The sequence below is a fragment of the Leptopilina heterotoma genome, unplaced genomic scaffold (genome assembly GCF_015476425.1).
Source record: "Leptopilina heterotoma isolate Lh14 unplaced genomic scaffold, ASM1547642v1 Lhet_209, whole genome shotgun sequence".
Classification (NCBI taxonomy): domain Eukaryota; kingdom Metazoa; phylum Arthropoda; class Insecta; order Hymenoptera; family Figitidae; genus Leptopilina; species Leptopilina heterotoma.
The window spans coordinates 1,176,628-1,200,820 of NW_025110924.1; the positions used below are offsets into that span (position 1 = coordinate 1,176,628).

At 22.0% G+C, this 24,193-nt stretch overlaps 1 protein-coding gene across 2 annotated transcripts; it reads left to right on the forward strand.

Annotated features, from left to right (window-relative positions):
• Positions 1-2,572: 2,572 nt before the first annotated feature.
• On the forward strand, positions 2,573-21,837 carry LOC122501386. 2 transcript variants are annotated; one of them, XM_043610793.1, is made up of 7 exons: positions 2,573-2,706; positions 4,184-4,308; positions 6,676-6,735; positions 6,832-6,879; positions 16,485-16,825; positions 20,871-20,984; positions 21,592-21,837. In XM_043610793.1, the coding sequence occupies exons 5-7, from the start codon at positions 16,685-16,687 to the stop codon at positions 21,826-21,828; spliced, it is 492 nt and encodes a 163-aa protein (XP_043466728.1). In that variant the 5' UTR covers positions 2,573-2,706; positions 4,184-4,308; positions 6,676-6,735; positions 6,832-6,879; positions 16,485-16,684; the 3' UTR covers positions 21,829-21,837. The 2 variants fall into 2 exon arrangements, with proteins under 2 accessions (XP_043466728.1, XP_043466729.1); XM_043610794.1 differs by lacking the exons at positions 2,573-2,706; positions 6,676-6,735; positions 6,832-6,879 and having other exon boundaries at positions 4,172-4,308.
• Positions 21,838-24,193: the final 2,356 nt, after the last annotated feature.

Consider the following 24,193-nt stretch of genomic DNA (forward strand, 5'->3'; position numbering starts at 1 on the left):
GTCTTACTTTTTCTGGTTATAAGAGAATTTTTCTACTGGAGAAAAAATTTTGCATGAAAGAGAAATTTTTTCTACTTAAAAATATTACTCTGTCTTACTGTGACAAGATTTTTCTACTTAAAAATATTTCACTGTGTGGCTGTAAATTTTTTTCTACTTCAAATCAAAACTTCTTTTTTTAAAATAAAAAATCACTTTTTACCGACGTTGTCGGTAGGTAAAGTTATCGATTTTTCTACTTGAAAATGTAATTTTTATTCGTTGGAAATTTTTTTTTAGATTTAAACATTATTTTATCTTGCTGTGAATCTTTTTCTATTAAATAAACCTTAGATTATCTCGATCTGAAGCTTTTTATAATTTAAAACTTTCCCTTAACTGTCTCGAAAGCTTTTTCTACCTAGAAACATTACTTTCTTTCTCTAGAGCTTTCTACACTTAAAAATGTTTCTGTAATTGTCTCTAAAGCTTTTTCTACTTAAAAGAGATACTTTATCTGCCTCGGATTTTTTTCTACTTAAAAATATTATTTTGCCTGGCTTTAAAGCTGTTTCTACTTAAATATATTAGTTTATCTCGATCTGAAGATTTTTTTAATTAAAAACTACTTTAATTGTCTCGAAAGCTTTTTCTATACAGAAACAATACTTTATCTGTCTCTAGAGCTTTCTCTGATAGAAAACATTAGATTTTCTGTCCAGGGAGCGTTTTCTACTTACAAACATTCTTTACCTGTCTCTAGAGCTTTTTCAACTTAAAAACATTATATTGTCTGGCTCTGAAGCTTTTTCTAGTTATAAATATTACACTGACAATCAGTGCTGTTTTTTGTACGTAAAAGCATAATTTTAACTGAAATTTAAACATTTTCTACTAAACATTACAACTTTATTTTTCTAAGGATTCTATTTTATTTTTTATAATCAAATGTCTGACTGTAAAAAGCTTTTTCTACTTAAAAGTCATAATTCGTCCGTCTGACCATATTTTCTACTGGAAATCGCAATTTTTATCTGTTTGATAATGTTTCTTAAAAATATTTCATTTGTCCAACTAAAAAGTATTTTTTTTTCTAAGTAACAAAAATCTTTTTATAAAAGAATTTTGTAAAGCAGAAAATATTTTTTTACATAAAAAAGAAATACGAAAAATAGCTCAAAATCATTTTCTCAAGTAACAATTTTTCTCCCTTTTTTTTCTCAAAGAAATAACTTCAATCAGAAATTGTCTCGAAACAACTACCTTAAGCTGAAAATTGAGACATTGATTCGATTCGCAGTCTCATATTACATTTGAGTTTTCATTCACGCGTCAAGAACGGTTTTTCGGTCCTCACTCTCTTTCCACTTTTCTCTCTTGCTTTTCGATCACTTATCAAACGAACGATAATGGACTCATTCTTTTTCTCTCTTTTTTTCGACAGATCTATTTTTCTCGATTATGGCTTTTGAGAGAAAATTACTCTCTCCCCCACTCTCGCAGTTAGACACTAAATTGGTTTTGATCGAGAGACACTCGAGTTTTCAAAAGTTAAAGAGGATTTGAAAATTTACTTGTTTTTTTTTCTTTTCTTTTTTTTTCTCTTCTTTATTCTGCCAAACGATTCGATATTGTTACTTTACTCTTGTTAAAATGTGATTTCACTCAACCCAGAGGGAATGATACGTTCAGAAAAATTTCTCTAGGAAAGAAATTCTTTTTCTGTCAATTCCATTGGGATTTTGTTAGTGGGTGTGTGTTCAATATATGTGCAGGATATATATTCGAAATAAGAACAAATGTTGAAAAATATTTTTACATATATGAATTCGCTGACACTCGAAAAAATAAAAAAATAATAATAATAAAATATTTATTTAAAAATAGAAAAGCAAAAAAAGTAATAATAATTAAAAATAAATAACAATAGTAATGCTGCTACTATAAGTAAAGAAAAATAGAAAAATAATAAAAATAAAAATATCAAAAATGTAATGAAAATAAAAAATTAGAAACTAAAAAAAGAAGAAATTAAATTTTCTTAACGTTTTGACATAATATTAAAAAAAATTACAATAGTATTAATTATTAAAAGTTAAACCACTGAATTCATTTTAATAATTTTTTGGAAAAAAAGAAGTAAAGACAAGGGTACCCGAAAAATATTGACACTTCACTGAAAATCTATTTTAAATGATAGTTCGTACTCGACGGTTTATTAATAGAGTCGGACAAGAACAAGACAGACTCTTGTTTTATTCGTGTGAAAGATCGGTTCATTTTCAAACTTTTCAATTTTTATTTTTATTTTATTTTTCTTCACTTCTCTTTATTTCTCTATATTTATTTTTTGTGTTTTTTCCAACTCAATTGGAATTTTTATTTTTTTGCAATAGAATTTTCAAATCAATTAAATTTTTCGCTTTTTTTTTCTTTTTGAAATTATTTTTACTCTACTGGCAATAACTACTATATATATATACTTCTCATGATTAACTTGACAGTCAATGTTCTCTAGTGGTAAACCACATTCGCCAAAGTGCGATTCGCGTCAAGTATAATTGCGGTCCAATGATAGTTTATTGGCAGAATTGTCTAAATAAACATGATTTCATTTATTTAGTCCTGACAATCTTGCGGGCAAATTAATAAAAATCAGTGCGAAATACACAAGATTTTGTGATAGAAATAAATGATCAAGCAGAAAATGTAGAGGCTCCAAAAAATGTAATAATTGAAAACGAGACATTTTCTTGGCGCTGAGAATTATCTTTTTAATTTATGATAAATTTATCAGTTGAAAAATTGTGCCAAGATTGAAAAATTTGACATGCAGATAAAATTATATGGACGACTGATATTAATTTTTATGCTTTTTTTTCTTTAATATTTTTAATTGTTAATTAAAACAAAAATTTAGTTTTTAGTCACGAGAAATTATTTTTCAAACCATTTTTAATTACTTTTTTAATTACTTCTTTAATTACTTCTTTAATTACTTATCGATTAAATTTCAATATTTTTAAAATTTTTCTATAGAATTTTGAACTCATCCTAATTCTTAATTACTCACAATTTATTTATTCACCAGCATTGTCTTTTAATTCAGGCACTTAGAAAAAATTTCCATTTTCCAAATTTTTATTTTTTCTAGAAAAAAAAAATCGGATTTTTTTTGGCTAAAAACCAGAGTTTAAAATTAAAATCAATTACTACTTAAACAAGTTGACATGGTCTGTTTGAAAATAATTACTCCACTTTAAAATTAGATTTCATTTAATTGACACTCTTTTCAAGTCAAATATCAGACTTTTGTCAGATTTAAAAGTATTTTACTATTTAAAAATTAAAGTATATTATTTCGTTTGACGAAAAAAAGATTTTCAACTTAAAATAATAATCTGACAAAAATAAAACGGATTTTCTCGTACTTGACAATTTTTTTCTACTTAAATAATATTTTTCTACTTTGACTAATTGGGGAAAATTTTTTTATGGGAAAATATAATTTCCCAGGGCTAAAAATAATTGTTTGGAAAGTTTAGCGAAATTTGTACAAAAATTGTTAAACCGTAATCTTTTTCCAATTTTTAATTTTTTTTCTCATTCGCAAGAATTTTCAACATAAAAATTTATTTTTGTCCAAGTGAAAAACTTCTTCAGCACTTAAAATTTTTTACCCTGACTTAGAATTCAAAATTATGAAACGATAATAATAAAATAAAAATATAATTTGAAGCGAAATTAAATAAAATGATAATTCAATAAGTTGATTAATTGTTATTAACAATTTTAGTCTAATTAGTCATTTTTCAAAGTTATCGAATTTACATAATTAGAAAGTAATAATTCTAATAATAATTAGAATAATTTTTACAGTAATTTTATTAATTTTATTAATAATATATATTAATATGAAATTAATATAAAAATTAAAAACTTATTTAAAAATAATTGAATTTAAATAATTTGATAATAATAAATAAATAATACTTTTTTTTGTCGATCAACTATGGATTTTTCATTTCTCATGAAAAATAGTGACATTAAATTAAAGAATTGAGAAAAAAATTTTGCTATTTAAATTTAAAATAAGAATAATGATTGTAGTTTTTGATTTTAATCGACGATAAGTATTTCGATTAAAGAGAGAAAAAGAGAGTTGACGGGATCGATTAACAATGATATAGTATTCTTTGTGCAGGAAATCGAGACGGAAACAAGTAGAAGAAACGATGAACGTGAGGAAAGAAGAAAAAAAAGGGGCGACAAAATAACTTTGACAGTCTCAGAGGAGAAAATTGGGATCAAGTTCGTTCAACCAAATATGTAAGTCGAAATTTTCTTCACTTTTCAAAGATAAACGCAAAATAGAATGTCACTCATTTCCATAAAAGGGAAAGAAAAAGAATACATATACAAAAAAAGAATACCGAAAAATACAAAAATATACAAAAAAAAATAATACGAAAAATAGAAAAATTTTAAAAAGTAAAAAAAAGTATCAAAAAATACAAAAAAGAATACAGAAAACACAAAAAAATACTAGAAATACAAAAAAATACAATAAATGCAAAAAAATACAACAAAAATAGAAAAAAGTAGAAAAAAATACGAAAAAATTGCAAAAAAAAATTTAAAAAGAATAGAGAGAAATCGAAAAAACATAGAAAAGTATTTGAAAAGAAATTCCAAAAGCAATTTGAATTCTATCAAACATGATTGCGATAAAGAAAAAGAAAACAGTTTCAAATGTTGTTGATTAAAAGTGTTACCTTTCGATAAACTGACTCCATTCTTCCACGTTACTGACACCTTCAATTTTAATTGTTTATCTTCTCCCCTTTCATTCATCACTGAAAAATAAAATTTTTCTCTAATTTAAAAAATTTAAAAAAATATTCTCCACTGCAACTACATTTTGTTTTTTTTTTTTGAAGAATTTGTATTATTTGTTTAAAATTAAATATTAAATTCACTAAATAAATAAATTTATTTTCTCTACAAAGTAAATTTCAAAATTAGATAAATTACTTCAATAAATAATTTATTTTTAATAATAATTCAACAGCTATTCTATAAATACGTTTTTATCAAAAATATTAAATATTAATTAAAAAATAAATAAATAAAAATATTAAACATCAAAAGTATTAAATTTAAAATAAGGGAAATAAATATTTTTATAAATGAATTTTTCAAGAATTTAATAATAAAATTTCAATAAATTTGTTCGTAAAAAAATGTTAACAAATTTTTTCTTATTTATTATTATTTATAACAAATGAATAATTTGTTTCAAAGTAAATTGCAAACGGAAGTAAATAAACATTTTTATAAATGTTTATTTATAAAAATAAACTATTTATTAGTTTTTTTTATTAAAAAAATTGATTGATTTTTATCACTTGACATTCGAAAATTGTAATTAATACAAATATTTTCTTTACGCCTACAAGTTGGGAATTTAATATAATAATAATATTTCGTCTTGGAAGATCTCACTTAAAATAGTTTGACGATCGTCTATTGATAATTTTAGTCCAAGGTGTAGGTTGAATGACGCAAGGACGAACAAGGAATGTTAAAAACAGAAAAGAAATTTCACAATAATTTACTAGAATTTGAAAATATTTATTATTTTGTCTCTAATTTCTTTCTATAAATTAAAATATACAGTGAAAAATTAATATTTATATCTGTATTTTATCATAGAAATTAATATAATAGTAAAATTTGTAATTAATATAATTAATAAATATAATAAATATAATTAATATAATTAATATAATTAATTAATTAATTACCTAATTAATTATGAATTAAATTTTTTTATAATTTATTTATTATAAAAATAAATATTCATACCAAATGTTTATTAATAATTAAATAATTATTATCAAATGATTAATTTTTCTCTCAATTAAATTGTCTATTCTTTTTTTGGAAAAGATTTGAAATTTATTTTGTGGCAGAGAAATCATTGAGTCGATGGATCGATTAATTGCGGTGCCATCGGAAAAAATTCGCGTTTGGGGCTGTTGGCTTTTGATGGTGGGAGATGAGATTTATGAATGGCGACATTGGCTTCTTTCTCATATTAATCTCATTCTAAGAATGAACGAAATTATGCGAAAAATTCAACAAATCGATCAAGATGCAAAAGACGGGGAAAAAATATCAATTCAAGTAAATTTATTATATTTTCCTCCCATTTTGAAAGTGAATTCAAAAATTTTAATTAATCAATACCTAAAGATAATTACAAAAAAAATTCAATTTATCCCAATAAAAATTAGAAATAAAAAATAAAAAAAAGAAATAGAAAATACAATTTAAAAATAAACAAAAATTTACAAGTAAAAAAAAATCTTTTTTTTCCTAAATAGAAAAAAATTAATTATGGTAATTAATTGTTTAAAGAACTAAAAGAATTAAATTAAAAGAAACAAAATTAAATTAAATTAACAATAATATTTATAATATTTTATTTTAACAATTTTTGTCGAAGAAAGCGCCATCAGAGGAAAAAAAAGAACCAATTAATAATGAAAAAATTGATATTCAAACCACTGGAGGTAAAAATTATTAATTTTTAATAAAAAATTTAATTAACAAAAGAATGAAATGAATCTCAATAAGAGTGCTAAATATTGTAAAGTTTAACATTTAACTTTGAACTCTATCAAATATTAGATGGAGATAAATCACTTTCGGAAGAAACGATATTTGTGACAGCCGCAGAAAACAGTGAAGGTAAATTTTTTAATCGCACCTTCAGACATTGTAAGGACAATTCAATGAAATTTATAAATAGCCATCGATTGGAATTTAAATTTTAATTTCTTCCAGAGGAAGTTGAAGAGGACGATATACAAAATGCTAGACCAAAAATAGAAGGTAATTGAAAATTAATATAAAAAAAGTCCTTTCTCGTAATTTTGAGAAATAACATTGAAAGTGAATTTTAGACTTAAAATTTTTTTAACTGAAGCAGGAAAAATTTCTGTGCACCACTTATTGAGAATCGACGAGCCGCTAATTGTCGAAGATAATAAATAAAGTCTTGGGGTTAGTATAAATTAACCACAGAAATGGGGTTATAAGCAAATATCTTGATGCAATCGCGTAACAAAACGATTTTATTCATTTTCTCTATTTTTTCAAAATACTTTTATGTTATTGGAATAATATTTTCAGTTATTAATATTATAATAATTACTATAAGATAAGAAATTACTGCTGTCACAAAATATTTTATTTTTAATTAACAAATTCAATATTTGAATAATTTCAGACTGAAAATTATTACAATAATATAAATAAGAACATTTTATTAACAAGAAAGATATTTTTTAAAATTAAAAAAATTACTTATTAGCTAATTGACTAATTAACTTGCTAAAGATTATTATTTATTATTTTCAAAAATTTTAATTAAATTCTTCTAAATAATTCAATAATTTTCGCAAATCATAAAATTCTTCACAAGAATTCAATTATTTTCAAACAATTTTTTAGAAATTCTTCTGAAAAATTCAATTATTGTGAAAAGTTTGAATAAAATTTTTCAGTAGCAATTCAATTATTTTCGCAAAAAATGAAATTCCTCGCAAGGCTTCAATTGTTTTTATAAATTAATAAAATTGTTTACAGAAATTCAATTATTATTAAAAATTTTAAGACAATTTTTCTGAAAAATTTAATTATTCTCAAAAATTTTAATAAATTTCTTCGAAAGAATTGATTTTTTTTTCAAAAAATGTAAAAAAAAAATTTTTTTCTAAAAAATTTATTTATTTTTTACAATTTTAATAAAGTCTCAAAAATATTTAAGTATTTTCAAAAATTTAGATACATTTTTTTATAAGAATTCAATTATGTCTAGAAAATAATAAACTTCTGATTGAGAATTTAATTATTTTTATAAATAATAGAAATGCTCGCAGGAATTCAATTATTTTCAAGAATTTTAAAAAAATTTTTGTAAGAAATTCAATTACTGTAAAAAAATTTTTAAAAAAATTCTTCTCAGAAATTCAATTATTTTTACAACAAAAAAAAAATAATTTTTTGCATGAATTTAATAATTATCAAAAATCCTAATAGAATTCTTCGCAGGAATTCAATTATTAGAGAATTTTAATAAATTTTGTTAAAACAACACAATTGGTTTTACAAATAATATAAATCTTTACAGGAATTTAATTATTTTTAAAAATTTTAATAGAATTCTTCCCAAAAATTTAATAATTTTTAAAATTTTCATAAATTCTTTAAAATAATTCGCATTCAACTTTAGAAATAATAAAAATCTTTCCAGGAATTCAATGTTTTTTCAATATTATGGTAATTGCTTTAAAAAAATTTAATTAATTTCAGAAATAAAAAAGAATTCATATTAGGAATTCAATTTTTTTTTAAAATTCTATAAAGATTCTTCTGAGAAATCCAATTATTGTCAAAAATTGTAATAAACTTTTTCGCAAAAATTCAATTATTTTTAATATTTTGATAAATTCTATGAAACAATTCAATTTATCTCAGAAGTAAAAGAATTCTTATCAGGAATCCAATTCAATTTAAAACTGACGAAAATTCCATTCCATATTTTTTATTTTTCAATAATTGAATTCCTGAGAATTTTTTATTATTCCTGAAAATAATTTAATTCTTACGAAGATTTATATATAAAATTTTTCTTTAATAATTGAATTCTGTTTGGAAATTTAGGAAAATATTAGATATTGAAAATCAATGATATTGGAAAAGTATTTAAAAATAATTAAATTTTACAAACAATTCTACTAAAATTATTAAAATTTTTTGAAAATAATTGAATTCCTAAAAAGTATTTTATTATTTATGAAAATAATTGAATTCTTGCGAACGATTTCATTAGATTTTTTTTAAATAATTGAATTTCCTATAAGAAATTTATTACTTTAAAAAATAATTGAATTCTTGTGATGAATATTGTTATTTATGAAAATAATTGAATTTTACAAAAAATTTTATCAAAATCCTTTAAAATAATTGAATTTTCGAGAATAATTTTGTTATTTATCTTTAACAGTTGAATTCTTTAGAAGAATTATTTATGTAAATAATTGAATTCTTCCAAAGAATTTAAAAAAAAACATTTTTTTAAATAATTTCTTTTTTCGAGGAACTAAAATTAAATTTTTAAGAATAATTTATTTTTTTGAACAATTCCTGTAAAATGGTTTTATTTTATTAAAAATAATTGAATTCTTGTGATGAATATTGTTATTTATGAAAATAATTGAATTTTATTAAAATGCCTCAAAATAATGTAATTTTCAGGAATAATTTTGTTATGGAAATAATTGAATTACTGCAAGAAAATTTTATTAAAATGTTTAAAAAGAATTGAATTTCTGTGAAAAATTTTGTTATTTTTGAAAATAATTAAATTCTTTTTAAGAATTTTTTAAACATTGTTTTAAGTACCTAATTAATTTTGTCGAAATATAATAAACATTATGGAAATTTTATTTTAAATAATTGAATTCTTGTGGAAAACTTTATTTGTGAAAATAATTGAATTTTTCAATTAATTAATTTAAATTAGTATTAAGAATAATTGAAATTCTTCAATGAGCTTTATTTTTCATGAAAATAATTGTATTTTGGATGAATTTTATCAATTTTTTTTCTAAAATTTTATGAAAATACTAAGAATTGTTATTGTCAAAAATTAAAAAAAAATTATTTTCTGAAATAACAAAATTCTTCGCATCAGTTCAATTAATTTCGTAAATAATGAAATTCCTTATAAGAATAATTATTTAAATTTACTTAAGAGAAAAGTTTTTCTCTTAATAAATGCGTACAATTTGTACTTGTATTTTTTTTAAACCGATGTATTTTTTTGTGTGGAAAATTTATTTGTATATAGGGAAATATATCGACGTCCTCATAGATTGCAGTGAGCAATGCTTAACTCGTTTGTCCTCTCTCTCACTCTCTTTCTCTCTCTATCGAATGGTGATTAATCAATTTAGGAGAATCGAGCTAGCAAATGGAAGATTCCACAAACCACCGTAAATCCTATACGCTCAACTGTAGCCAGCAATCTACAGATCTACGCCTGAATATCGCAACTGTTGCTAGCAGCTTTTCTCCATTAGAGGCGTGAAAGATTCATTTCATTATCATCCAATTTAACCTGATGGTCATTTAAAATTTTTTACCGTCTCTCGCACTCAATGTAAAGGCTTTTAATTCATTTCTTTTTTCCTTTCCCACCACTTTTTCTATCTACAAAAAATCAATATTCACTTGACTTTTATTGCAGCACGAAAACTTTAATCTGTTATTATTTCCAATTAATTTTTTTTCCTTTCTTAATTTTATTATTTATTTATTTCTTATTTCGAATTTTAAATTAATTGTCATTATAATTTTTCCATAAAAATTAAGATTTTCAAAACATTCAAATTCAAACCTTTTTGAAATTAAACAACTTATAGAAAATTTTTATAAAACATGACCGACTGATAAAATCATTATTTTACATTACAAGAATTTTGTTACTGTAACTTATTTAAAATTACATTCTTTACTTCAATTCAATTATTGTTTTCCAGAATTTTTCACTAAAATTCTTCTTTAAATTAATTATTCATTTATTTTTAATAATTTTTTAAAAATTTCTTTGAAAATTTTCAAATTCTTTTGTTTACAATTTAATTTCACGAAAGTTCATCGATTATTCGGAAAATCTTCAATCAAATATATATATTAGAAAATAAAAACTTCAAATAACTTCAAAAAAATTCAATTAAACTTTTTAAAAAAAATTAAATCTACAAAATTTTCAGTTAAAAGTATGAAAAATTAATACATTCAAAAATTATAATTTTAAATCTTTTCAAAATTTAATTATTTCTAAAAATTCACGCTGTAATACTTTCTCTATAAATTTTAATTAGTAAAAATTATTTTGCTTTTGAATTAGTAAATTTTACTATTCAATTAGTAGAAATTATTATTTATTAGTAAAATTTGCTAATTCAAAAGCAGAATGCCAGTCAGTAATTCAAATTACAAAACATTTTGACTAATTTAAATTTAGAGTTTAATATTCAATTAGGTATTACCTGAAATTTTAACTGAAACTCATTTTTAAATTAATTTTTTTTATTAGAAAATTCTACTAGAATTCAATTATTCAAATACAAAAATAAATAATATACTGAAGAATTGAATTTTTTTAAAAATTGAACTCTCATGAAGAATTTTATCAACAAATTTTCAAATAATTGAATTCTATCAACGAATTTTAATAAAACTTTTAAGAATAATTTTTATTTTTCGAGAAATTAGATTAAAATTGTATTAAAAATAATTCAATGATTGAATTGAGATAAGTTTTTGAAAATAATTGAAATTTTGCCAAGAATATTATTAGAATTTTTGAAAATAATTGAATTTTGGAGAAAAATTTTATTATTTATAAAGATAATTGAAATTTTGACGATTATTTTTTTAATCTTTTGACCATAAATGAATTTGTGCGAAAAATTTTATTACTTTTGAAAATAATTGAATTCTTGAGACAAATTTTTTAGTAATATTTTTTTTAAAGAATTTATTCTTTTGTGAAAATTTATTGAAACTAGTAAATACTGAAAATAATTGAATTTTGATAAATTATTGAAATTAAAAAATTTTCTACAAAGAATTTTATTGAAATTATTTTGAAAAGAAATTGAATTGTTAAAACGAATGCGAAAAATTTTATTACTTTTGAAAATAATTGAATTCTTGAGACGAATTTTTTAATAATATTTCTTCTTAAATACCTATTTGAATTCTTTGGTGAAATTTTTAGTAGATATTGAAAATAATTGAATTTTGATAAATTATTGAAATTAATTAGTTTTCTACGAAGAATTTTATTAAAATTTTTGAAAATAATTGGATTTTGGAGAAAAATTTTATTATTTATAAAGATAATTTAAATTTTGACGATTATTTTTTTAATCTTTTGACCATAATTGAATTTCTGTGAAGAATTTCATTACATTTGAAAATAATTGAATTCTTGAGACGCATTTTTTAATAATATTTTATTTAAGAATTTTATTAAAATTATTTTGAAAAAAAATTGAATTGTTGAAAAGAATTTCATTAAAATTTTTTTAAATAATTTAATTCTTTCAAGAAATTTAATTAACAATGTATTGACAATAATACTTAAATTCTAATAAATAAATTATAGGCAGGCTTTTTAAAATAATTAAATTTCTTTGATGAATTTTAATACAATTTTGAAGAATAATTACATTTTTTGAGAAATTTCATTAAAATTTGTATGAAAAATAATTGAAATTCTCCGCTGAATTTTATTATTTATGAAAATAATTAAATCCCCGTAAAAAAATTTATTTATGAAAAAATTGAATCTCTAAAAAATTTTGTTATTTATGAAAATAATTGAATTATTGCGAAGAAATTTATAAAGAATTTGTAAAAAATAGAATTGCTGTCAAATTTTTATTTTTTAAGTAATTCATTAAAAATTGAAATTTTACCAAATTTCAAATTACAACCATTTGAAGTTGATCTATTTATGAAAATTGTAAACGCAACTCTTTTAAAATTGAATTAATTTTGAAATATTAAAAAAAAACTAGATTTCAAGAATAAGTACAATAACTTTAGAAAACAGAAATTTTTGCAGGATTCCGATCAAAATTCCCCGACTTTTCCAGGTTTCTTCAAGGTTTATAAAATTCCCTGACATTTCCAGGTTTTCCAGGTGCCATCACGCATGATGGCAATCCTAAAATTAAAAATAATATATTGCCACTTTCTTAAAATATTCTATTTACATTTTTTTTTGAAAGATAAAATGTCTCTTTAGAACAAAAGGCTCCACATAGCCATTTTGGGGTACAAAGGAGTAAAAAAAAAAAAAATAATAAATGAAGTGTCGAAAAAAATTGGACATTTTTACGAGGCTCGAAAGAGAAAGTCGAAATAAATCAAGAAGAAACTTTTGCTCAACGAGCCACACACAGACATAAACTCAGACACTTTTTTTTTTGTAAACTCAATAATTCATGAAGCACATTGAAAAGTTTCGATAAATTTCTCAAAAGATATTTTTAACTTCTAAGGGAAAAAACAAATACAGAATTTTTAAAAAAGAAATTTCAGAAAATTTTCTCTACTCAATATACTCGTCCTGTAGTTTATCATGATAAAATATCTTAAATAAGAGAGTAAAAATGTGTGTGTGTGTCTTGAGAGAAGAGAGGAAGTGTATATTCTGAGGTAAAAGCATGAATATGAAGGAGGGGTTGATAGTCGATGAATTATTTCTGAAAGCTACTCAAGTGTTTCACACCGTGCCTTTTTCTCTATATCATGGTTTAAAGGTGAGGGGTGGGGGGAGATTTTTGCGTCGCACTTGGAAAACTTCCTTTCTCTCTCTCTCTCCCTCTGTCTCTCTCACTTACTCTTTCTGCTTCTCTCTTTCAGTTTCGACCAAGTGAATGTTCCATTAACAAACTTTCAGCTCAAGAAACCGCATGAGCGAGCAAGGAGCAATTTTCGAGTTAAGATTTTTCAACACCAGACACAAAGAATGAAACTCCCCGCAGGGAAATTTTCACATCCCACTCTCATCTTAACTTAGCTTTTCCGAAACTTTTTCATCCTACCGAATCCATAAAGAATTAGATTCTTCTTCTTCTTCTTCTTCTTTACCCTGCGTATCAAGAAAGCTTCCAAACAATTTAGACTGATATTTGTATTCTTTTGGAAAATAACAAAGTTTACTTTATTATATAACCATCAATATTCACTGTCACACACAATATTTCAGAAAATCTAATTTAACAAATAAGTGGATAGACTTTTCTTAATCAGGGGGAAAAAATTGCCTTTGAGTTGAAATAAGTTTTCTTGATACTTAGGTATTATGTAGCAAAATTTGATTAAATTAAATTTGTAGTAGAAAAAAATTTTTCTTTGAGAATTAAGAAATTATTGAGTAGGTAGAATTAACTATATTAATGTCCGTATTTTTTTATTCATTTTGTCCGCTCTCCGCAGTTTGAAATTAGTTTCTATGTGTGCCTTTTTTTTAAAAATATTGTTAGACAAATGGAAAATAAGATTTTTTTCACGATTTATAATAAAATAATAATACAAATTAGAAAATTTCAAAAAAAATTATGATTAACAAATAAAAAATATATTTTGTTAGTTGTTTTTTTTCTATAAGAAATTTCGTTTGACTGATGTAAATTATTATGCAAATTATTCTTCATTTTATTTATAGAAAATACTAAAAAATTGTTAATTGTTAAAAAATTTTTATTATGAAGTAGGAAATATACCCATTTTATGCATAATTTTTATTTCTCAATAACAATATTGTTTACACATTTTTTTTCTTTTGTGAAGAAAAACATTAGATATTCCCGTTTCTTAATATTTTTGTAGAAAATTCTCAAACATAAGAAAATAATTTGCATCAATTCTATTTCTTAATTTCAATTGTTTCAATAAAATTCAAAGTTTAGGAAAAATAAAGGAAAAAAATGTATATACATTATATTTGTCAATTAGAAAATTTAATTGAAAATGAAACTGAAAATTTTTGAATTTTTAGAAAATAAAGAAAAAATATTTGAAAAAATGTTCAGTTAAATTTAATTACCAATATCTTTAATTTTTAAATTATTTGAAAAAAGATTTTTAAAAATTTTAAATTCAAACCTTTTTGAAATTAATCAACTTAAAAAATATTTTTATAAAACATGAAGAAATGGAGTTTAAAATAAAAAAAAAAAATAAAAAAAATATATAAATATTATTATATATATTATAAGAATATTGTTACTGTAACTTCTTAAAAATTATTTTCATATTTTATTATTATCTAAAATTTAAACTAAAATTCATTTTTAAATCAATTTTTATTAGAAAATTCAACGAAAATTCAATTATTTAAATACAAACGTAAATTATTTATTCAAAAATTAAATTTTTCTTAAATGTAATTTTTATGAAGAATTTTATTAACAAATTTTTTAAATAATTGAATTCTTTTGACGAATTTTAATAAAATTTTTTAGAATAGTTACATTTTTCATGGAATTCGATTAAAATTGTATTAAAATTAATTAAAATTATGCGATGAGTTTTATTATTTCTAAAAATAATTAAAATATTCAGAAAAGAAAATTATAAAAAATTTATAAATAATTGATTTTTCGTGAAATTTGTATTATTTATAAAAATAATTGAATTATTGCGAAGAAATGTAATATTTTTGAAAGTAATTGAATTTTTGAATAGAATTTTATTAAAGTTTTTGAAAATAATTGAATTTTTAAGAAAAGTTTTATTATTTTAATATTCTATTATTATCTTAAATTTTACTAAAATGAATGTTTCTTAAAATTGAATTCTCATAAAGAAGTTTATCAACAAATTTTTAAATAATTGAATTCTTTTGACGAATTTAAAATTTTTAATACAATTTTTTAGAATAGTTACTTTTTTCAAGGAATTCGATTAAAATTGTATTAAAAATAATTGAAATTCGGCGATGAGTTTTATTATTTCTGAAAATAATTGAATTCCTGTGAAATTTTTATTATTTATGAAAATAATTAAATGTTTGCGTACAATTTTATTAATTTTTTTTTTTAAATAATTGAATTCAATTGGGTAATTTTATTAAAATAGTAGATATTGAAAATCATTGAAATGAAAAAATTTTTTGAAAATAATTGAAATTTTGACAAGAATTTTATTTAAATTTTTGAAAATAATTGAATTTTAAAGAATTTTTTTATTTATAAAGATAATAATTGGGATTTTCTAAAGATATTTTTGTAAATTTTGAACACAAATGAATTTTGTGATATGAATTTTAGAAGATTTTGAATTATTAAAATTTTCCAAAAATCTAAGATCATTAGAATTTCTAATTAAATTTATTTAACATTAAAGTTTTAGAAAATACCTATCAAATTAAAACTGTTTGAAGTTAATTTATTTTTGAAAATTGTAAACGCAACTGTTTAAAAATTAAATTAATTTTTAAATATGTGAGTAAAATTATTCATTAAATAATTTATTTATTTTATGATAGTTGTTCAATATTTAAGTTATTTAAAAATAAATTTTTGTCAGAAATTAAAAAAATTGAAGATTTTTCGAGTCAGATATTATTTTTAAGTAGAAAAAGAAAATAAGACTGAAAAGTAATTAATTTTTAAGTAGAAAATCTATTTTTGTCGGACAAAATAAATAAAGCTCTATGAAGTTACAGGAAAACAGTTTAAAGTATTGTATTGACAATAAAATTCTAACCTGAAAAATATTTAAAAAAATGTTTTTTTAAAATAAATATTTAAAAAAAAGTTAAAAACTAAAATTATGTTTAAAAATTCGAATTAACTTTCACTTTCTTGTTTCTAAAAATTAAATCTAATTAAAATGAATAATTACAGATAATCATAATTCCCCGGCTGAACAAGAGGTAAAATTAGCAGCAAATTCTAAATTGGAGGAGAATGCAAAATCAATTGAGCCAGACAGTCAAGAAGATACTACTCAGTTTAAGGAATTAACAGCGAATGGAGAACTGACATTGAATGCAAATTATGCGTCTCAAGATGCTGGCGAAAATATTGACGCCAAAGTGGGAGAGATGACTGAACAAATTGACAATGAAAAATCGGCGGTTGAAAATAAAGAAGAAAATATCTGGCCCATTGGGGTCGCGTTCAAACCATCTCTGAGAGAAAAAATGAAAAATGGAAGAGAGAAGAAAAAATCTAAAGCAGTCGAGGTAATTTATACGAACAATTTTTCGATGTTGACGAGAAATATTAAATTAATAAAATCGATTCGATTCGATCACTCTTCTCGAGTTGCCAACATTGGGCCAGTATTGGTTTAATAATTACCATTATTTATTACTATTATTATTAAATATTTTTTAATTTAATTTAATTTAATATTTTAATTATTATAATTATTATTATTATTAATTAGTATTTAGCATTGTCTGACTATAATAAGTCTGTACTACTTACAAGTTTTTTTCTACTTACACACCCAGAGAAAATTATTATTTAAACCAAATATATTTTATTTGAGTTAAATAAACGTATATTTGTCTCAGAACCAACTAGACTTTTTATTTGTTTTAAATAAAAATTTTATTCGATATAAATAAAACATATATTTGAGCCAAATAAAATTTTATTTAAACCAAATAAAATTTATTTGAAACAAAGAAAAAGTCTAGTTGGTTCTGAGACAAATATACCATTTCTCTGGGTGCAATTATTTATTATTATTAAATATTTTTTAATTGAATTTTATTATTATTATTAATTAGTATTTAGCATTGTCTGACTATAAGAAGGCTGTACTACTTATAATAATAATAAATAATAATAATTGGTAATAATTAATTTATTAATTTCTGATTACTTTATTATTTATTTATTATTAATTTATTATTAATTTCTTATTACTTTATTATTAATTTATTATTAATTTATTATTAATTTCTTATTACTTTATTATTAATTTATTATTAATTAATTATTAACAATTATTTATTAATTAATTTTATTTACTTTATGGGACTCGAATATTCGACAATCCGATTTTTTCTCCACCCTTCTCGTAGTCTTGGGGGTCAATATTGGCCCAAGCTTGTCAATAAAAAATGTAAGACCAATATTAAGTGAACCTTTGACAATTTCCTCACTCTGACTCGTATTTTCTTTTCTTTCTTTTTTGCTGGCACAGTTTTTTCGAATTCTCCTTTTTTTTCTCTTATTCATCGTTTCTTCCTTCTTCTCTTTTTTTTTATCTCGCAATAATTCTTTTGTTGCTCGCGAACCACTGAGCTTGTACAAGCAGTCTCAATTGAAGTTATCCATACCTCTTCCGCGCCAAAGAATTGCTGAGTCATTCGGTCGCTTCCCTCAATGTGCTATTAAATTTTCCAGTGGTTCTAATGTTCCATCGGCTCTCTCTCTACTCATATATAGAGTCTCTTCTTGAAGCAGCTTATTTTTCTACACGCTACAATTTCTCTTAGCTTCTTCATTTTTCTTACAATAAATTTCCATTTCTAATTCATGAGCTTTTGTGTGCTAGAGTTTTTTTTTCGTTTTTTGGTTTTTTTCTTTTTAGTGAAGCTATTTTGGTATAAAAAATTTATTCCACTAGTTGAAAAAATTGGGAGTTTAATTTTTGAGTGTAAATGATTTATTGTCGAGTGACTTAAAAAGCTTTTTATAGTGGAAAAAGTTACTTTATCAAAGCTTGAGCTTTTTTCACTAAAGCTTTTTTAAGTGAAACTTTTCACTGAGACGATTTTTTTTGTGCTGTGTGAATTTTTCATATTTATATCTAAAGTTTGTACTACTTGGAAGTTTTTAATTTTCTAACTCAGAGGTTTTTTTTAATAAAAAAATTCCTGGGTCTGACTATAAGAGGTTTATACTACTTGGAAGAATTCATTTGTCCAATTGGTGCTTTTTCTACTAAAAAATAGCTTTGTCTGCCTGTAACACGTTTGTACTACTTAGAAGCCGTTATTTATCCCAATGAATTTTTTTCTATTAAAAATAATGTTCTGCCTGACCATGTTAGAGACTTTTACTACTTAGAAATTAGAAGTATTACTCTATCCAACTTAAACTTCTTTCACTTAAAATTGTAGTGCCTGACAATAAGATGACCGTACTACTTAGAATTTTTTATTTGTCCAATTTAACAGATTTTTTTTGTTAAAAATATTTCATGGGTCTGACTATAACAGTATTGTACTACTTAAAAGTATTTATTTGTCAAACTGAAGCTTTTTCTACTAAAAATATACTTCTGTCTGATTATAACAGGTTTCTACTACTGAAAAGTATTTATTTGTTAAACTGAATATTTTTCTACTAAAAAATATGCATTTGTCTGACTAAAACAGTCTTGTACTACTTATAAGTGTTTTTGTCCCACTGCATCTTTTTCTATTAAAAATATTGCTCGGTCTGACTTAATATGAGACTTTTACTACTTAGAAGTTTTACTTCGACAGTTTAAAGGCTTTTCATCATAAAACTGTTGTTTTGTCTGACTATAAGAGGTATATACTACTTAAAAGCATTCCCCTTTTTTACTACCGATTTTCGCCATTAAAACTGTTGTATTGTCTGACTATAACAAAATTTTACTACTTAACAGTATTATTTATGCTTTCTAAAGGCTTTTCAACTCAAAAAGGTTGTTTTGTCTGACCATATGAGACTTGTACTACTGGAAAGTGTTACTTTGCCAGGCTTAAACTCCCTCTACTTAAAATTGTAGCATTGTCTGTCTATAAAGATGGTTGTACTACTTAGAAGTTCTACTTAAGCCTGTTAAAAGGTTTTTTATCATAAAAATGTTGTATTGTCTGACTGTAGTAGGTTCACACTACTAAGAACTGTAAATTGACGCTCGAAAATCTTCTCTTTTTAAAAATTTGTTCTTGTCTGACTATAAAAGATTTGAACTACTTAGAAGTGTTTTATTTTTTCATTACTGATTTTTATCATTGAAATTGTTATGTTGTCTGAGTAAAAAAAGTTTGGACTACTTAAAAGTGTGATTTATTCTTCTAAATGTTTTTCTTATTATTTTTTTTCTTAAAAATCTTTAAAAATGTTTTGTCTGAATATAAGAGGTTTTTACTACTAAAAATGTAGGTTTTTCCTACTGTAGCTATTTTTATTAAAAATTGTCGCATTGTTTGCCTATAGAAAGCATATATTACTTAAAATTGTATTGTCTGACTATAACAGAATTGCACTACTTACAAGTATTATTTTTGTAATAATACTACTACAAATTTTTTACACTTTTTCTACTATAAATGTTTGTTTTTCTGACCTAAAGACTTGTACTACTTAAATGAGTTACTTTATTCTATTGAAACTTTTTCTACTAAAAGAATATCATTGTCTGGCTATAACAGACTTGTACCACTTAGAAATATTTTTTTCTACTTAGAAGTGTTACTTAGTCCTACTGAAGTCTTCACACTTAAGAATATTGCATTGTCTGACTATTAGAAGCTTATACTACTTACAACTGTCATATAATCTACTTTAAATGATTTTCTACAAAAAAATGTCACTTTGTCTGACTATAAGGGGTTTGTACTACTTAAAAAAGTCACTTCTTTAAAAATGAACCTTCTTTACCTGAAAAATTATTTTGACAGACTGTACGAAGCTTTCACTACTTTGAAGTGTTAAGATAAAGCTTTTTCTACTTTAAAATGTTAAAGTATACTTTAAAGCTTTTTTTTGGTAAAAAAAATATTGCTTTCTATGACTAGGAAGCTTTTTCTTTTTAAAAACGTTGTTTTGTCTGACTATAAAAAGCTTGCACTACTTAGAAGTGTAACTTTCTCAGAGTATGAAATTTTTTCTACCTAAAATTATTGCTCTGCTCGACTGTGAATTTTTTCTACTGAAAAACTTGTTACTTAATCTAATTTTAAAGCTATTTCTACATAAAAATATATAATTTAAATAGTAAACCTCTTGGAACTAAAAAATACAATTAAAAATTACTTTCAAACTTCTGTCTATATTTTTCAAAAAAAAATAAGTTGAAAATAATAATTTTCAACTGCAAAAAAAATTTTTACGCAATTTAATGCTTTTTTAATTAAATTATTTTTCTTTTGAGTAAATTTTTTCTCTTTCTTAAACATAAATTTTGATTATTTAATAATGAATTCTTAATACTTAATTTAATACTTAATAATAATTCTTATACCTTATATTAACTAAATAAGTTAAAGAAATATTATAAATTTAAATTTCCAGATTATACCGATCCCTAAAGACGAGGAAGAAATGAAGAAGTTGATTTTGGACGTTCGCCATAAGGCGACAGTTTATAGATCATATTATCGTCACTGGATTGAAACTGGAAATCAGGTATAAAAATTTTTTTCCCTTTTTTCAAAAGGATGAAAAAAATATTTTTTCATGAATAGTATAAAAATAGTCTAATCTAATTTATTACTTTACCTAATCGTATGATTTTTATTACTATTTATTTATTTGTTATTAAATTTTTATATTTTTCAATTTTTATTATAATTTATCACTGAGAAAGGAATGAATTTGAATCGAAAATAATTATTTTTGTTATACAGTCAACCAAAAATTATTTTTGAGTTAAATATAATAATTTTGATTCAATACACAATAAGTTTGATTCAATACATAACACGTTTGATTCAATAAAAATAACTTTTAATTCAGTCATGAAATATGTTTAATTCAATTCAAACATATTTTTTTTTGGTTGGCTACATATTTTTGAATTAAAAAAATTTCTTCTCCAGTTATAAATATCAAAAATTAATTAAAAAATATATTAAATACATTTTCTTTAACTGCTTTATTTCTACTAAAAAAAATTTCTTCAGTTAATTAAAACTGACAAATGAAATTATTAATTAAAAAGGACGTTCGTTGATGTGAATTTATGATTTCCATTTTTTTTCTCCATGATTTTATGAGAATTTATTTTCTATAGGCTAGAAATGAAATGCTGGATAGAGATGTGATGAGAACAGAGATGGTTTACACTGAAGAGGAAATACCTTACTTCTTTTACGTGAAATGCAATCCAAATATTGCAATAGGAATCGAACATGATGACGAAGAAATTCTTTTACCAGATACTACGCGTGAGAAGATTTCCGCTAATTATATTAATTTGTATTTTAATCTCGCTGATAAACCCGGTAAAGGCGGAAAACCCTGGATTTAAAGATTTAATAAAAATATATCAAGATTCTACACACACAAACGAAAGCGATTAATTTTCATGAAAAACCTTTCATGTTATTTCATTATTTAATTGAAAAATTTAATTAAAAATTATTTTACTCTGATCGTAATTTATATATTTTTTATTTTATAGAAAAATTTATTTATTGATACACTCGTCTTTTGCCTGAATACTAGCGTTACAATTGTCCTCGAGAAAATTATTTTATAGAAAAATAGATATATAATTAATTAGAAAGTTTCGAAAAAAATTCAAATTTATTAATAGTTTTGTATTAAATGTTTAAATAACAGTAAAAAAATATTTTATTTTCTATTGTTACTATTTATTTTATAATAATAATAATTTTTCTAAACATTTTTAATTATTAACTGAATGGAAAAAACATTTTTACATTCAGTTTTTCCTTCCATTATAATATTTATAAAGAAATTGTTTTCGATTTTTAGAAGATGATGGAAAAATTAAAAAAGAAAAACGATTTTTTAATTTTTCCATCATCTTCCAAAAACCGAAAAAAATTTCTTTATAAAAAGTAAATTTTATTATTTTTTATGTTTAAAAAATGTTTAAAAACCAAAAACAATTTTTATTATTAATTATTCTAATTATATGATAAATTACGAGAAAATTTTCAAAATTACAGAAAATAAAAGTTCGTTTCATAAAATTTTTAATAAAATTCAGTCTCTAAAAAAAATTTTAATAAGAAAAAAATTTAAATGGAAAAAAAATTTTTTTGCAATATTTTCAAAGATTAAAAATCTATTTTTGAAAAAGTAATATAGAAGTGGAAAAAAGAGTATATTTATCATACGTCTTCCAGCGATTCTCTATGGCACTTTATTGTAAAGCAAACGAGAAATTTCGCTTGACACTCGATAAAAGGTCAACAAAAAAAAAGAAGAAAAAAAATGGAAAAAGAAAAAATCGAAGAAAATGCACTCGATCTCGTTCTAAAGTTTTTTTTAACTTTTTGAAATTTTCTTTCTGGATGAAAATTTTTACCCCTCCCAAATGGAAATAATTTTTTGAGGAAAAATTTCATGAGAGTAAAAGATTTATTTAATTTTGTTATTTCTCTAGAGAAATTTTTCTAAATTCCAAACTTTTTTAATTTAAAATCAACATTTTTTCCGGTGCGATAAAATTAGGCTTGATTAAAATTGAAATTCACTTCATAAGAATTTTTTTCTCTTCTTGATTTTAATACTTCAGTATTTTACTTTCTTATATTTTTTTTAATCGCAAAATAGTAGTAAAAAATTTATTTATTCATTTATTTAGTTTAAAAATATAAATTTTTTATAATTAATGAAATACTTCTTTAGACATTTTGTTTTTTCATTAAATAAAATAAAAAAGCGAAACAAAAAAGAAGAGAAAATAATTTTTTTCTAAGAAGCAAAAAATTTTCTTTCTATTTACTTATTTATTTATTTGGACAGTTTTTAAAATATTTACTAACATATTTTGTCAACCCCTAGATTAAAAATTAAAAATTTAATTCAAATTCGAATCAAAATTTGAAAAAAAATTTTTTAAACATAAAAGGAAAATATGTTTTTCTTCTTTAAACAGAATTTCTATTTTTAGTACCTATTTGTTTTTTTCTGATTTTTTTAAAAATATATTTACTAATATTCTTTGAGATTCAAGTGAAATAATTTAACATCTAAATTAACAAATTTTAATTTAAATTAAAATAATATTTTTTACCTAAGAAGACAAAAATTCTTCTGCAAAAATTATTTCATTTAAACTAAATTTTTATTTTTTACTTGTTTATTTTGAAATTTTTTTTTCAAATATTTACTAATTTATTTTGTCAAGTGATAGTCACTTCAATCTATAGATGTACTTATTTTAATTCAAATTTTCTTTTCAAATTCAAAAAAAATATTTTTTACCTACAAAAAAAAAATTTGTTTTTCTCCTTTTAACTAGTTTTTTTAATTTTAGTTCCCATTTGTTTATTCATTTCGATATTTTTTATAATATTCACGAAAATACTTTTTCAAGTAATAGTCACTTTAATTTCAAGATTAAAAAATAAATAAAATAAAGAAAGATAGAATAAAAATAAATGAAATAAATAAAGAAGAAATAAATAAAAAATAGAAAAATAAAACAAAGTAATAAACATACAATAAAAAAGTAAAATAAAAATAAAAAATTTAATTAAATTTATGTTTGGTAAATCTTTTTCTACTTGAAAATTTCGCTTCAACTGATATGTTACAGTCATTTATCATTTAATTGCCCCTATTTCTTTCGATAGGAAAATAATAACAATATTTCTGGTTAATCAAATTAATAAAAAGGATGATTTTGTTTTTATAAA